The sequence below is a fragment of the Stegostoma tigrinum genome, chromosome 13, assembly GCF_030684315.1.
Source record: "Stegostoma tigrinum isolate sSteTig4 chromosome 13, sSteTig4.hap1, whole genome shotgun sequence".
NCBI classification, from domain to species: domain Eukaryota; kingdom Metazoa; phylum Chordata; class Chondrichthyes; order Orectolobiformes; family Stegostomatidae; genus Stegostoma; species Stegostoma tigrinum.
In genome coordinates, this window is record NC_081366.1 from 34,072,085 (window position 1) to 34,088,638 (window position 16,554).

Consider the following 16,554-nt stretch of genomic DNA (forward strand, 5'->3'; position numbering starts at 1 on the left):
CAATGCACCTGGTTTTAAAAAAAATTCTGATCATTGTGTAATGAATCTGATGCAGAAATATTAACACAAGGGAACTCTTTTCTCCACCTTGAGTTTAGTTGAATACAACAATGAGTAAAAGCAAGGTGACTTGCTATAAATGAAGTAAACTACAGTTTTTTGTTTACAGAGATAATAGGAACTGCAGATGCTGGAGAATCCGAGATTACAAGGTGTAGAGCTGGGTGAACACAGCAGGCCAAGAAGCAACTGAGGAGCAGGAAAGCTGATGTTTCGGGCCGAGATGCTTCTTCAGAAATGGGGGAGGTGAAGGGGGTTCTGAAATAAATAGGGAGAGAGGGGGAGGTGGATGGAAGGTAGATAAAGGAGCAGATAGGTGGAGAGGAGACAGACAAATTAAATAGGCGGGGATGGAGCCAGTAAAGGTGTGTGTAGGTGAGGAGGTAGGGAGGAGATAGGTCAGTCCCAGGAGGATGGACAGGTCAAGGGGGCGGAATGAGGTTAGTAGGAAATGGGGGTATGGCTTGAGGTGGGATGAGGGGATAGGTGAGAGGAAGAACAGGCTAGGGAGGCGGGGACGAGCTGGGTTCATTTTGGGATGCGGTAGAGGGAAGGGAGATTTTGAAGCTTGTGAAATCCTCATTGATACCATTGGGCTGCAGGGTTCCCAAGCGGAATATGAGTTGCTGTTCCTGCAACCTTCAGGTGGCATCATTGTGGCACTGCAGGAGTCCCAGGATGGACATGTCGTCCAAGGAATAGGAGGGGGAGTTGAAATGGTTCGCGACTGGGAGGTGCAGTTCTTTGTTGCGAACCCAGCATAGGTGTTCTGCAAAGTGGTCCCCAAGCCTCCGCCTGGTTTCCCTGAAGTGGAGGAGGCCATAGCGGATACCGTGGATGCAGTATACCACTTTAGCAGATGTGCAGGTGAGCATCTGCTCAATGTGGAAAGTCATCGTGGGGCCTGGGATTGGGGTCAGATAAGAGTTGCGGGGCAGGTGTAGCACTTCCTGCGGCTGCAGGGAAAAGTGCCGGGTGTGGTGAGGCTGGAGGAGAGTGTGGATCGGACAAGGGAGTCACGGAGAGAGTGGTGAGGAGTTCGAACAGTCCATCCACTTCACCAACACCTTCCACCCCAACCTTAAGTTCACCTGGACTATCTCTAACACCTCCCTCACCTTCCTGGGTCTCTGTCTCCATCTCGGGCAACCACCTAGAAACCGATATCCATTTCACACCAACCGACTCCACAGCTAACGAGAATTCACCTCCTCCCACCCACCTTTCTGCAAAAATGTCATCCCCTACTCCCAATTCCTTCGCCTCCGCCGCATCTGCTCCCAGGATGAGGCATTCCACTCCCGTACATCTCAGATATCTTTGTTTTTCAAGGACCACAAACATACCCCCTGCAGTGGTCGAGAACGCCCTCGACCATGGTGTCTACTGTATTTCCCGCAACTCATCCCTCACACCCCATCACCGCAATAACAACCAAAAAAGAATCCGTCTCATCCTCACGTACCACCCCACCAACCTCTGGATCCAACGCATCATCCTCTGACACTTCCGCCATCTGCAATCTGACCCCACCACTAAAGACATTTTTCCCTCTCCACCCTTGTCTGCTTTCCAGAGGGACCACTCTTTCTATGACCCCCTTGTCCACTCCACACTTCCCTCCAGCCCCACCACACCCGGCATTTTTCCCTGCAACCGCAGCAAGTGCTACATCTAACCCCACACCTCCTCCACTTTCCACATCAAGCAGATGTTCACCTGCACATTTGCTAATGTAGTATACTGCATCCGCTGTACCCATTGTGGCCTCCTCTACATTGGGGAAATCAAGCGGAGGCTTAGGGATCGCTTTGCGGAACACCTACACTCGGTTCACAACAAACAGCTGTACCTCCCAGTCACGAACCATTTCAACTCCCCCTCCCATTCCTCAGACAACATGTCCATCCTGGGCCTCCTGCACTGCCACAATGATGCCACCCGAAGGTTGCAGGAACAGCAACTCCTATTCCGCTTGGGAACCCTGCAGCCCAATGGTATCAATGAGGATTTCACAAGCTTCAAAATCTCCCCTCCCCCCTACCGCATCCCAAAACCAGCCCAGCTTGTCCCCGCCTCCCTAGCCTGTTCTTCCTCTCACCTATCCCCTCCTCCCACCTCAAGCCGCACCCTAATTTTCTTCCTACTAACCTCATCCCGCCCCCTTGACCTGTCTATTCTCCCTGGACTGACCTGTCTCTTCCCTGCCTCCCCACCTACACTCACCTCTACTGGCTCCATCCCCGCCTCTCTAACCTGTCTGTCTCCTCTTTACCTATCTTCTCCTCTTTCCATCTTTGATCCGCCTCCCCCCTCTCCCTATTTATTTCAGAACCCACTTCCCATCCCCCATTTCTGACGAAGCGTCTAGGCCCGAAACGTCAGTTTTCCTGCTCCTGAGATGATGCTTGGCCTGCTGTGTTCATCCAGCTCTACGCCTTGCTTTAACAGATTTTTGTAGCCTTGTTTTGCACCTGCACATAACATTCCCCATATATTTGCATACGAAGAAGTACACAATTCATTGCTCTATTTTTCACAACCCAGCATATAATTTACTTTGAAAAGAAATGGTGCAAGATTTTTCTCTCCATTTAACATTGTTTCACTCCACATTATCCAACATATTACTCACAGGCCAGAATGCAGTCTATCAAGTGTTTGAATACAGCCTGAGTAGTAACATTCCAAATTGATATAAATAGAGATTTCTGCAAAGGGATGCACTTCCATCACTGCTGCTTCTCTTGAGCAGCAGTCTGCAATTAAAAACAGGGGGAAAAAGGACACTGGTTGTGGGAGAGAATAGGTAGGAACACAGGCCTATTTCTCTGACCTGAACACCACCTTCCAACAAGTTAAGATACAAAACTGCATTGGCAATGCCACAGGGAATGGGAATTAGAGGCAGCATGACCTGGGGCAGAGGAAGTATTAAACAGGGCTGAAGGAAAGCATATCTTGGTAACTTTGTGGCATATTGAATTTCTCCTCAATGATGTTAATCTACAAACCTCTCAGATGAGGCGGGTGTGAGTGAATGAGAAAGAATGAGAGAATCACCTACCAACTTGGTGTAGCCACATAAATTTGTCTTCTACTTGAAGACAGTTCATAAAAAAACTTCATAGTTCTGATTATGAAATAAACTGATGATACCTTATTGTTCCAACTTTTTTCAGCAGCTTGTTAATGTGAAAAAATTGATATATGCTGCTCACAAGAAAAACGTCCGACAAACATGACTTTACTGGTCCACTCTATCAAAATTATACAATTCATTACAAACTGGTGGCATAAAGTCATGATTTGCCACCTGAGAGGATACAATAGCAAAAGAAGTTACACTCACAACATCATTTTATTATCTTTACTAATTATCTAAAAACAAATGTAAGCATTTGTAAAGAAAACATCAGCGAAAATTTTACAGAGACTAAAGCTCTACTTAATCAAATAAAAAAATTGTCTTACTTTGCCAAATGTTTGATTGTTATTTCCAACATGGCCCTGTTCTTTTCTGGCAGCCGATGCACATATTTGTGAATCTCTGACAGTCTCGATTCTGGATGATCCAATTCTAGTAGGAAGTAAGAACAGAATTAAAATATTTACATCAACACTAACACTGGTATTTCCACTTAAAAAATACTATAATACTCATTTGTCACTTTAATAATTTTCAAGTTAGCCGGATTTCAATGCATGGAAATGGTTAATAAATGCAAGCACTCCTCTGAAACAATTACTGGATTCTTAATTTGGTGAATACTACAGCTCACATAGGTCTCATAAAACTAAATTTTGTCTATGGTTTTACGTCACCATTTAGAAAATATAAAGAACATTGCAATTGTCTGTGGCACGCCCATAATTGCTAAATGCCATTTATATTCAACAGAAAAGAACAAAAAAACAGTCTAGCACAGGAACAGGACCACGGGTCCTCCAAGACTGCACTAACACATGGCATCTTTCTACCCTAAAAATCTTTTGTCTCTACACATTCTGCATCCCTCTATTCCCTGCCTAATCATTTATCTGGCAAGATGCCTCTTAAACATTCCTATCATGTCTGCTTCTATCACCTCCTCTGGCATTCCAGGCACTTACTAATATCTGTGCAAAAAACCTACTTCACATCTTCTTTAAACTTTCACACTTTTACCTTAAACTTTTGTCCCATAGTAATTGATGTTTCTACCCTGGTAGAAAGACTCCAACTATCTATTCTATCCAAGCCTATCATAATTTTGTAAACTTCTATCAGGTCACCCCTCAGTGTCTGATGTTCAAGGGAAAATAAACCAGGTTTATCCAATCTCTCTTCATAGCTAAAACCTTCTAAACCAGGCAACAGCCTGGTAAATCTGTGAAGACAGATCAAAAGCTCTGTAGAACAGAGTAATTTTCGACCTAGAAATATCTGTCAATGAACAGGGATTAGATTGATGTGTTGATCATGTATCCTACATGCTACACTGGTTTGCTTTCTATCCAAAGTTGAACAACAGAGGGTTTGCCAATTATAGGCAGAAGGCTAGAGTAGTGGCTATATAGGCTGAGCAAATATTCTGGAGCTTTGCTTAATTTCAAAAGAATATTTATGCAGGTAGTATGGAAGAGGATCAAGCAATGAGAGGACGTTGTCACGTAGTCAGCATCACCAAGAGCAGCGGGCAAGGTAAGGACCCTGGCATATATTTAATATTCTTAAAACAAGAGGAAGTATCTGAGCAGATAATTTAAGAGTAAGCCATGGCAAAGCAGCTAGGCCAAGTCAAATGCTCCTTGTATGTAGAAGGTCAGGGAAACTTGCATTACCCAAGGTGATCACATGTGCACTAAGTTAGAACCAAAAGATCTATGGATGCTGGAAATCAGGAAATGAAAAACAAAACTGCTGGAAAAGCTCAGCAGGTCTGGCAGCTTCTGAGGAAGGATCACTGGACCCAAAATAGTAACTCTGATTTCTCTCCACAAATGTTACCAGACCTGCTGACCTTTTCCAGCAATTTCTGGTGCAATAAGTATATTAAGCTGCAGCTACTAAAAATCCTTACTTTTGATCTCAAGTAACGACTCAACTCAGTGGGTATCAGCAAGGTGAAGGTCTTCATGGATAGCATGTACAGCAAAGTAGTGCACAGGAAAAATGGGAATGGAACACCACCAGACACCATAAAAGCACTGCGTAGTTGCACAGGAGTTTCCTGGAACTATCTCTTGTCTAACAGATTTTTTGCTTTTGATACTGCTCTGAGATGATTTCTCAGGGAATGCAACATGAGGGCTGGGGGAGAAAAGGAACACAAGAGCAATTTTGATAGGGGATTCTGTCGGAAAAGGGAACATATACTTTTCTGCGGCTGCAGATGTGACACCAGGGTGTTACTTTGCCTCCTTTACTTAGCGTTTGGTTCAAAGAGGTCATTATATAGCTACAAGATATTCTAAAGGGGGTGGAGCAGCAAAAATTGAGGTCATGGTTCACAATGATACCAATGAGGTGATGAAAATGAGGAACAAGGATTTGCAAACAGAACAGGGAGCTAGGAATTAAATCGCAAGGCAGGACTTCAAAAATAGCAATCACAGGATCACTCCCAGTTCCCAGTGAAAATGAGATAAGGAATAGGAAAACAGAACAAATGACTGTTTGGTTAGAGTTGTGTAGCAGGGAGGGATTTGGATTCTTGAGTTATTGTAACTAGTGCTGGGGAAGACTGGACTATGATAAGATGGATAGGTTGCACTTCAGCAGGATTGGAAGGAATATCCTCGCAGGACCATTCACTACTACAATGGGGAAGAGTTTAAATGACAGTGCACAGGGATGGGAGATTGATCAGAGAGACAAAAATGAGGGAAAATATAATGGAAATGTAAGGCAGAAAAATAAAAAGTAAAAGTAGAAGCAGTGATGCACAACAAATAACACTGGAGTACAAAAGGCATGTGTAAAACGTGATAAAGAGGAGTCTAAGGGTAATATATCTGAGGGCACAGAGCTTTTGCAATAAGGAAGACAAATGAACAGTGTAAATAATTCTCCATGGGTGCAAGATAACTGCAATAATGTATATGAAGGCATGACTGAGGATAATAAAGGCTGGGAACCGAACATCCAAGAGTATTCAATCTTTAGGAAGTAAAAGCAAAATGGAAAGGAGGTGGGTAGCATTTTCAGTGTGAGATGAGATCAGTGCAATTGTGAGAAAGGATACTGCCATAGGAAATTTCGATGTGGAATCAGTCTGGGAGGAACTAAAATTTGCAGAAAGCAGAAAACATCTGTGGCAGCGATCCACGGGCTACCAGGCAGAAGACACAGAAGCCTGAGCAAACGCATCAGCAGGTTCAGGAACAGCTTCTTCCCAGCCACAATTAGATTGATGAATGAACTCTCTAGCCTCAAATAATACAAAAATTGCTAAGGTTGATCTTGCCTAGCATAGATCCTGTGCATGTGTAACTTGTATGCCTTGTCTAAGATTTTTTGATCCTTACATTTTTACTTACTATGATCTGCTTATATTGCTCATTAACTAAGCTTTTCACTATATACTTCGCTAAACATGACAATAAATCAATCAAATCAAAAGTTAGTGGTGAGATTGAGGTTGTCATTGACCAGCTTTTGATAAAGTCTGTCATAAGAGGTTATTGTGTAATATCAAAACACGTGACATTGGTGTAGTATACTGGCATGAATTGAGAATTGGTTAGACAGACTACAGAGAGAATGAATACACAGGTGATTTTAGGAGTTGGGTACTACAGGGATCAGAACATGGACCCCAGCTATTCACAATGTATAATCAATGATTTGAATAAGGGAATAAAGTGTAAACCTTCCAAGTTTGCTGAGAACACAAAGATAGGTGGGAGAGTGTGTGGTGAACAGGCCATGAAGAGGCTTTAGAATTATTAGTTGAGGTAGAAAAAACATGGCACATGCAGTATTATATGGATTAATGTGATGTTGTCCACTTCAGTGGAAAAAAAACAGAACTGCAGACTACATTTTCTCTCACACCAATCTCTGAGACATGCATTTAGTTCTTTAGTCTTACTGACCCTATACCAATTTGCTCATGGCTCAGGCAATAATCTGGAGACAACTGCCTTTTTGGTTCTCATTTTTAATCTAGTCCTTGGCTGCTCTTATTCCCTTCAGCAGAATGTCTTTCTTCTTTCTACCTACGTTTTTGCTATCTACTTGAACCACGACAATGGGAACTTTCAAGATCCTCTGCAGCCCTTATGAGATATCCTGAACTTGAACACCAGGCAGGCAACAGGATTCAGGATTCTTAATTCTGGCCACAGAGAAGTGTCTACTCCCCCAAATATGCTCTGATTATTCCTACATTTCTCTATTCTCCCTCACTTGAATTGCTCCCTCTACCACAGTTTGCTCATCCTCTCCACAGCCCCCACTCTCAACCACTTGAGGGTTGAGATTCCTTCAGCACTACCTCTTGGGTCCATCTCCTTGCCTCACTAGTAGTGCCACCCTCCTGACCTTGATCAACTGAATGAATTTGAGGTAGTTATGGCAGGGGCTGCAACTGTGTCCTGAAACATATCATTCAGGTGACTCTCACCGTCCCTGGTGTATTGCAGTATTCAAAGCTGAGTCCAGCTCATTAATTCTGAGCCAGAGTTCCTTAAGCAACCAACACTTGCTACAGATGTGGGCACTATGAGGCAATATGGGGACTTCAGCTTTCACATCATGCAGTTACAACACATTGCTTGGCCTGGCATCTCTATTTTAAATACTTAGTTCTTAATTTGAATTTTAAAAGAAAACAATTTTATTAGTCTTTTAGCTTGTAGCCTGTAAACATTTCCCCAATTTACTTTCAATCTGAAAGTAACCTATAATAGAAAGTCAAATTAATACCTGTCACTACCAATAAACTTACAGTTTATCGCTGATGTCACTTTTTTGTGCTGGGCCCCTGGTCCGCGTTTCAGTTTATTCCGTTTTTAAAAAGTCTTACAAACTAGGAGCCAAAAATGGCAAACAGAAAGCACCTCTTCCCCTCTGCACTGAATCCCCAAATTCCCCAAACTAAATAAACACTCAGGATGTGTCTCATTCTGAAGGATATCTCCTCTTTCTGATGCTGCAAAGCTTATTAAATGTCTTACTGACTTTATACAATTAGTAATTTTAAAGATTGGGAAAATCACCGGTTCAATCGTCAATCTGTACTATCTGTACAATCAATTTACAAATCTGCGTGTAAACCACAGCGGCCTACTTGATGCAGCAAAAATAACTGACCAACAGAACTTTATATGCTGCATAATCTTCTCGTGCTAAACACACACTCCAGTTTCATGAAAATAGATATGGTGTTAAAATGGTCATGACAGTATCTGCTGTAATAACTCTGCTGAGTTCCATTATTCTGGTAATGTAAAGTTCTGTACTTACTGGCTGCTTTAATAAAGCTGTGTTGTAATTGGAATGTCATCAGTGGAGCTGGGAGAACCCTAAAAGAAAAATGAAATGTCATAAGGCTAATAAAAACTAACGTATTTGATTTTACAATTAATTCACATACAAATGCAATAGCATAGTCTTTATATAGTGAAGTTAGTAATCAAGAGGCCATTTGAGACTGTATTCAACGAACACAGCTGAAAATGAAAAGAGCTTGCATCAGCAGAAGCTAAAATTCAACCTAAATTTTTCTGGATGGCAAGCTACCAACCCTTACACTACTGGTCTGCAAGTGATTTCAGACTAACGGAAATGACTCTTGACATTCCTTTGAAGTATACTACAAAAACTAGAATCTTAGAATGATAAGGCACAGAAGGAGGCCATTAAGCCCATCAGGCTGTCGGTTATACTAAACTGCTACAAAAATTGTTCAAGAATGCAGTCTAACACCTGTTTCTCAGTGTGAATAGATGTAGTCTGCAGTATCAACATCCAGTGATAAACTTCAAAACATGTTAAAAAAAACTGGCAAGACTTTTCATTAGGCTGTAAATATCAATGAAACCAATACAAATAGTGCCAGATGCTCAAATCTGAATGTTATAGCAGAATGGATTACACATTTAGGGGCAGGACAGTGGCTGAGAGGTTAGCACTGCTGCCTCATAGCACCAGGGACCCAGGTTCAATTCCCCCTCAGGCAACTGTCTCTTTGGAGCTGGCACATCCTCCCCATGTCTGCATGGGTTTCCTACAGGAGCTCCGATTTCCTCCCATTGTCAAAGATGTGCAGGCTAGGTGGATTGGCTATGCTAAGTTGCTGTAGTGTTCAGGGAGGTATAGGCTACGTGGGTTCAGGGAATGGGTCTTGGTGGGATGCTCTGAGGGTCAGTGTGGACTTGTTGGGCCAAAGGGCCTGTTTCAACACTTTAGGGATTTGATGAATCTATGGATTATCCTAAATCACATTTCCTTTCACTTTAGTGAAAGTACAGCAAATTATTTATAAGTCCCACCTTCAGAATGCAAGAATAAAGGGTATTAAGAACAACTATTTCATGGAATCTCCAAATTTAGTTCCCACTGGGGTCAAAGGCTGGTGATTTCATGCAACAGTTTTCCTAGCTGAACCCTTCGATTTCACAGCAATTATAGAACAACTTATGTGAAAATATTTGGGTCCTTAATTCCAATACTAAACAGAGATGCAGACTTTCACATGTTAGTTGTCTAATGGAACAAAGTTTTGAACATGCAGTAGCATGAAATGTAATTGCTCTGTTCTCAAGACTGATAAAGCCCCTGAAATTGTCAACCTTGATCTTAATTTTCACTTAGCTTCAACCCTTAATAACTTTCTTAGACAGATATTGAATGCTCAGATTATCAAGAACTTGCTCTGTTTCTTTTATTCACCATATAGATGCATCAGAACCATGACAAATGGATTAACCCATGGGAGGGGGTCATCTTTGCAGTGGCCATAGTTCGAAGACAGTGTAAACAAATTGAGAAGAAACAGATACACTAGCAAGACCAGGACCTATAGCAACCTCCAAGGACTGCTCTGCAGTCTCCACATGGAGCAGTCATAGTTGAAGGTCTTTTCAGGATTTGGAGGCAGTACGGGAGACCTGCAGTCAATTGCCCTCAATGCTACTTTCTGTAGATGAACAAGGCGGATTGCTTTCACAGATTGTGACTGCGAATATACCACATACCATCACAAAACGATCACCTGCTGGAACAAGACTTGCAGCCCAAAGAGGTAGCTGGTGATAATCATCAATGGCTTGATATTGCCAAGTCAATAAGAACATACCTCTGCAGTTCTTAATCTAGTTTAGTGGATTCTTCTACTTCTGTCTGAGAGAACATACAGAATTTTGATCTTATAAAAAGGTGACACTTATGTTGTGCACTTAAGTATCAGTTTAAATTTTACGTTGACGTCTTCTGGTTGAAGAAGTAGGGCATTAACAGAAATCCTCTAACTCAGATGCGAGAGTGTGATCGCTGTGCCAAGTCATTTTTGAGAATGAGATATTGTAAAGATTTCTAAATTATGTGCGAAAAGATCTAAAAGCAGGAACTCATGAACATTTATTTTTAATTTTTGATGTCAATTCACAGCATGGCAGTAAAGCAGATATATGGAATCTTAATTTAATGTTAGTAAAATTGTGAAAGAATTAAACACCATAACACTTATACATTGAAACATTAGTTTTAAACTGAGGTTAAAGTGTGAGGTTGATTCACTTTGGAAGGAGTAACAGGAATACAGAGTACTGGGCTAATGTTAAGATTCTTGGTAGTGTGGACGAACAGAGAGATCTCTCTCCAAGCGCACAGATCCCTCAAAGTTGCCACCCAGGTTGATAGGGTTGTTAAGAAGGCAAACAGTATGTTAGGTTTTATTCACAGAGGGATCAGGTTTCGGAGCCGTAAGGTCATGTTGCAGCTGTACAAAACTCTGGTGCAGCCACACTTGGAGTATTGCGTACAATTCTGGTCGCTGCATTATAGGAAGGATGTGGAAGCATTGGAAAGGGTGCAGAGGAGATTTACCAGGATGTTGCCTGGCATGGAAGGAAGGTGTTATGAGGAAAAAGTGAGGGACTTCAGGCTGTTTTTGTTAGAGTGAAGGTGGTTAAAAGGTGACTTAATAGAGACGTACAAGATGATCAGAGGATTAGATAGGGTGGACAGTGAGAGCCTTTTTCCTCACATGGTGGTGGCTAGCATGAGGGGGCATAGCTTTAAATTGAGGGGTGATAGGTATAGGACAGATGTCAGAGGTAGGTTCTTTACGCAGACAGTAGGAAGGGCATGGACTGCCCTGCCTGCAATAGTAGACTCACCAACTTTAAGGGCATTTAAATGGTCATTGGATAAACGTATGGATGATAATGGAATAGTGTAGGTTAGATGGGCTCCACAGGTCGGCGAAATATCGAGGGCCAAAGGGCCTGTACTACGCTGTAATGTTCTAAGTTCTATGTTCGATTAACAGTGTCACAAGTTTGTCAGATCATTGACTGTTTCTTCTAAGTTTGTACACTGCAATCACACCACTGGCCACAGTGCTTCCCTTGTATCAAAATCCACTCTTTATCTCAGGTACAATAATCTGAGATTATCTTACTTAGATGAATCAAGATGATCCCAAATCACTCTGAGCACAATGACAGAAAAAGAAAATGGCATATTTGTCCACAATCAGAATGGTCTGCCTTACATTTGTACAATGACAAAATTTGTGTGAAATATAGGTATTAAAGGATACCAAGCAGGAGAAAGGTTTCATCAGCAGATGCAAGTAGCTGCATGCAGCAAGAATCTTGTAAGGCAGATTTAAAAGTTTCACAGCTGCTATTTTTTAAGCATGCTATGTTGGTTTGAAGTTAAAATTTATGATTTTGCCTTAGCTGTCTCTTAAAAACATTTTTGCTACCAAACCAATTAACAGGGCAGCTGCTTGAGAGATCTGGGTTTGACTTAAAGGACCCAAAGATGCTTAAGAGTCTCCGCCTAACTTATTGTGTCAATTTAAATGCAACAAATGCAATTTGATATGTGTGTATCAGTTTTTAAAAAATCATAAAAAGATAAAATTAGCAGTTTGAACTGAGTATGACACCTATCTTGAAATGGGAAACATGTAGTTTGAAAAGGTTTTAGTTTATTGGCCAATTATCAAACTAAAACTATAAAACAAGTGTCTACATTTTTAAAAGGGCATATTAAAAAAAGTCCTTAATTGGTTAGCATCCCTTGTGAAGTCAAAAATAATTTTCTGATAACTGGTATTATTTGCCAAAAGATACTATACTGGGCTGAATTCTCCCATTTTCTAGCGGTATATTTTCAAGTGAGATTCATAGCAGCTGATCTGCAATCGTCCTTGGAGACCTCTCACTTGTAGTAATCCACTCCTCACCTCATTATTTACACAATGGTCTCTTCAGCACCACACTCATGGGATATGTGCTTACTGATGCTTCACATTATTGTCATCATACTAGAATGCCAACTTCACAGCACTTCAGATGCTTCCAACCAAGAAATGTTCTTTACACTGTGATCCTGCAACATTTTCCCAAAGGGAATGGACCAGCAAGATATGCTAGTTTCTTGGTTTGCCAACAAGGACTTGGAAGTGCTGGTGTACTGTGTGGTGGAAAGGCAGGCAGAGCTCTGTTTTTTGTGCTACTGGCAAAGGAGAGTACTGCACTTCGCCAGCATGGAAAGAAACAGTAGCTTGGATCAGCACAAAATCCTGGGTTAAGCAGGATATCCAGAAGTGTAGGAAGAAGATTAATGATCTTCAGTGGTCAGTAAAGGTAAATGACGCCATCTTCTTTCTGCTATCTCACACAGCTCTCACTATTGTATGCAGCATGTCCACGCAATGGCTCTCCACCTGAACCTCCCAAACCACCAACCTTTTCCACCCTCTGTACTTCCTACTCAATCACTGGGGACATTTCACCATTTTGCTCCCCCCTGCATCACTACAAATGGATCCTCTGACCATTTCTATCAATCTCAATCCGCCTTTTGTCTCAGAGTTAATAAGAACTGTCCATGCTGGAGTCAAAGATAACAAGCGTGGAGCTGGAGGAACACAACAGGCCAGGCAGCATCAGAGGAACAGTAAAGTCAACGTTGCAGTCAGGACCCTTCACGCGATGCACTCCCTCCTTTAGACTCACTGTGGGAAAAAAAATGTCTCACAACTAGTTTAATATCTCAAAGACAAGTAGGATGGTACAGTGGACACAAAGATGCTAACACCATTTAAGGAAAAGATGTTGGATTTGGCTAAAGAAAAGCATGACTAGTCATGAGGGAATACAGAAATGTCCAAGAGTGACCAAGCCAATAAGATTCATTACACTGTGCTGCTCTCCCATTTACTACTGATGTTAACTCATTCTTAGTCTCGAGAAGCCTTTATCCCTCTTACACAAGCAATTCTCTCTCCTCTTATGCAGTCACTTATGACACCAAAAAACCTCTTTTAAAAGGCTGTCAGCAAAATGCCACACTCTCATCTCGACCTCAGAGCACTGATTGCTCCACAGCTCCCCAAATAGCCTGTTGACAATTTTGACTGTTTTTCCCTTCACAGATACTGCCAGACCTGCTGAGCTTTCCCAGCAGCTTTGTTCTTGTCTCAGATTCACTGAACTTCACTCACAGTAGTGACTATGGCTTAGTCCCTGGACTCTGATAGGATCTAATTCTTAAGTTTCGTGGCCAAGCCCATGGACGAGAATTGATTCAATCCATTGACTGAGTGTAATGGTACCCTGAGTGACCACAGAACCCCCACCTTAACTTTTTACGGATTTAGTCCCCTTTGATGTTCAGACATGGCATTTCATTGTAACATGTGCAGTGTGCTTGCCATGTATATTAAAGGAGCATGTGGCACATGTGACATTGATGTAGCATGGTGCTAAACACTGATACATCCACGCACTTGACTTTTCAGTGCTTAAAATCTTGACAAGCTATCTACATCCACCTAAGAGAAGAGAAAAAGACAATGCAAGCTGGAGGTTAACAGCCTATAACTTAGCACTGAATAATCTCTGCGCTGAGAAACATTGCTAGTCACCGAGAGAGGCTAGCAGCCTCCATGCAATGAAGAAATGAAGCAAAGTACCATAAAACACATGGTCTGTAGATGCATGAGATGGGAGTGTTTCCCTGTAGGCAAAGCAACTTTATAAAAGGACACGAGTCCAGGCTATCCCCAGGCTCAAAGGTGAAGGTCCAAAGAACTCAAATGGTGTGGGGGCTAGCCCAAGACCAGAGAAAATTATCTGTTGAGGATAGCGGTGCAAGGCTTAAACATTTTCTTTTTGTTTGTCCTGGTGGGTCTGGTATATGAATATATGGCACTTCAGGCACACACATAAATAATCCATGTTATGAGTTTGAATGATTATCTTAAATCAGAGAGTTTCAAAACTGAGATGAATTCAGTTATTATTTAGGAAGGGCATTGGAGAAATCAGGTGGAAAAGTGAATAAATGGAGCCAAGAGAAACGTCAGCCATGATCTACTTATGAGTCAAGTAGTTGAACGATCTAGTCCAGTAACTATATTCGTTGAACAATCTCTCAACTTTCAATAGCTGAAGAATTAAGTGGTGATGGCTTGCAAAAACTCTGCTGCAATGCCAAATCCCTTGGCATTGTTTGCTTGAGGATGGACTTTTTATGTCAGTTAAAGAGTGCTGTTATATTTGAAGACCTCTTGATTTGTTCCTGGGAAAATGTGGCTACAAAAGCATTTATTACTGAAAGCCTATTGATAAGTTAGTTGAAATGTTCCACCTAATGTTCTAGTTGTGCTAGGCTTCATAACTGGAGAAAACAGCACAAGAATTGTTTGTTCCATACAAAATTCACTGCACCATAGTAAGTGTTCCTTTGAGACATGCTGGGTTGCATATAACTGGATATCTTTCATTTCATTGTAACTACTACTTTAATTTCTCTGAACTGAACCCATAATTTTTATGTAAATGTTTGTGTAGTGCTTTTGTTTTTACAACAGACTAGTCATTCAAATGGTACAGGAAGTAATATTCTTCTCATCAACAGAGTTAAACTCTGGGACAACAAAGTGTGAAGCTGGGTGAACACAGCAGGCCAAGCAGCATCTGGATTGTGGTTCAAAGTAGTCCTGATAAAGATGATCAATATGGTCTGTGTTTTCCATTCAACTCCACTGATATTTATTGTCAACTTCTGAACTGCCAATGTAATTATCTCAGAAAATTCCTCACACAAAGTTTCAGTTAACACTTACCCAGCTTTTACAATCTTAGTGACATTTTTACAATGATGAGTAATGACCAGGTACAGTTTAGAGCTGATTCAGATCAACATTTCATTATTGAAGATATGAGAACAATTTGACATTATCAACCCCGTTCTTATTTTTAAACTAGTTAAGTATTCTGCCAGTAAATATCAGCATTTCTGCAACAATTGAAATTATCCTCATGTAAATGTACTTTGTCTGTTGATACCCTCATCATTTTTATTTCATAGAACATTCAGCATTAGATTATTTTGCTCGGGATAACTGCAAGTTTGAAATAAATAAATGGACTCTGGCCAATTAGTTGCCATGGAGATTTTCTCGTTGCTCAGTAATTCATGATTCATAGAATGGATGAATTCCAGATGGTCATCTTGCAATAAAGAGCTGTTTTTCACTCATCTGCCAGGGCATAGTTTGTGACTCAGCTAACAATCAGTAGTTGGAAATATAAGCAATTAAAAAAGGCAATTAAAATTCAATCTGCAAGGTTCCCAATATACACTGGACTAGCAGCAAACTAACACAATTTAATACCAGCACTACAGGTTTGCTTCCATTGTGAAGTGCCCAAAAGTCCATCAGAGTTTTAGATCAGCTGAACATTACAACACTTATTATTCACATCTCCGTTGCTACTCAGTAGCACCAGTTTTTCCAAATAATACATAACTTATTTTTCTAATCAGAACAAAATAGGTTCACACGAAGGCAGTGTTCAAGCTTCTGTCTTTGAGATATATTAAATGGCATGATTAAAATGCAAGCTGCCAAGATCTTCAGGAGCACTCTGAAATTATACTACAGTTTAATAATTACAGAAGGCTAAGATTATTATACAAAAGAATTCTGTGCATGAAAACAGCAGGAACTTTCCCATTTACAACCCAATGGTTATATGTGGATGCCAGACCTGCCAATCTATCCATCAAATCTTTGATAAATCAATTCTAATTATACATGTTGTTGTGTACTTTGAGCTAATCCCTCATTAGCAGTTAATCAAAACTTCAAGACCTTATAATGTTGGCAACTTGAAAGGCATACAAGTTAATGAAAGGTAGAAATTAATCTTCAGCTGTGGTAAGAAAGGCTAGACAACACAAACCACTTCAGTAGGAGGGGAGAAGGTCGATTAAATTAAGTGTTGGTGAACCTGTCATAAATCACTTTAAATAAGCTG

The 16,554-nt window shown here is 41.1% G+C and overlaps 1 protein-coding gene across 9 annotated transcripts in view; it reads right to left on the reverse strand.

Moving 5' to 3' along the window:
* The window catches only part of LOC125458177 (rho GTPase-activating protein 26-like), a 203,893-nt gene that overhangs the window by 52,190 nt on the left and 135,149 nt on the right, over positions 1-16,554 (reverse strand). For all 9 annotated transcript variants that reach the window (XM_059650653.1, XM_059650649.1, XM_059650654.1 and 6 more), the window contains exons 16-17: positions 8,513-8,571; positions 3,535-3,640 (exon numbers count right to left, since the gene is read on the reverse strand). In XM_059650653.1, coding sequence (XP_059506636.1) covers positions 3,535-3,640; positions 8,513-8,571 — 165 coding nt within the window. The remainder of the gene's footprint in view (positions 1-3,534; positions 3,641-8,512; positions 8,572-16,554) is intronic.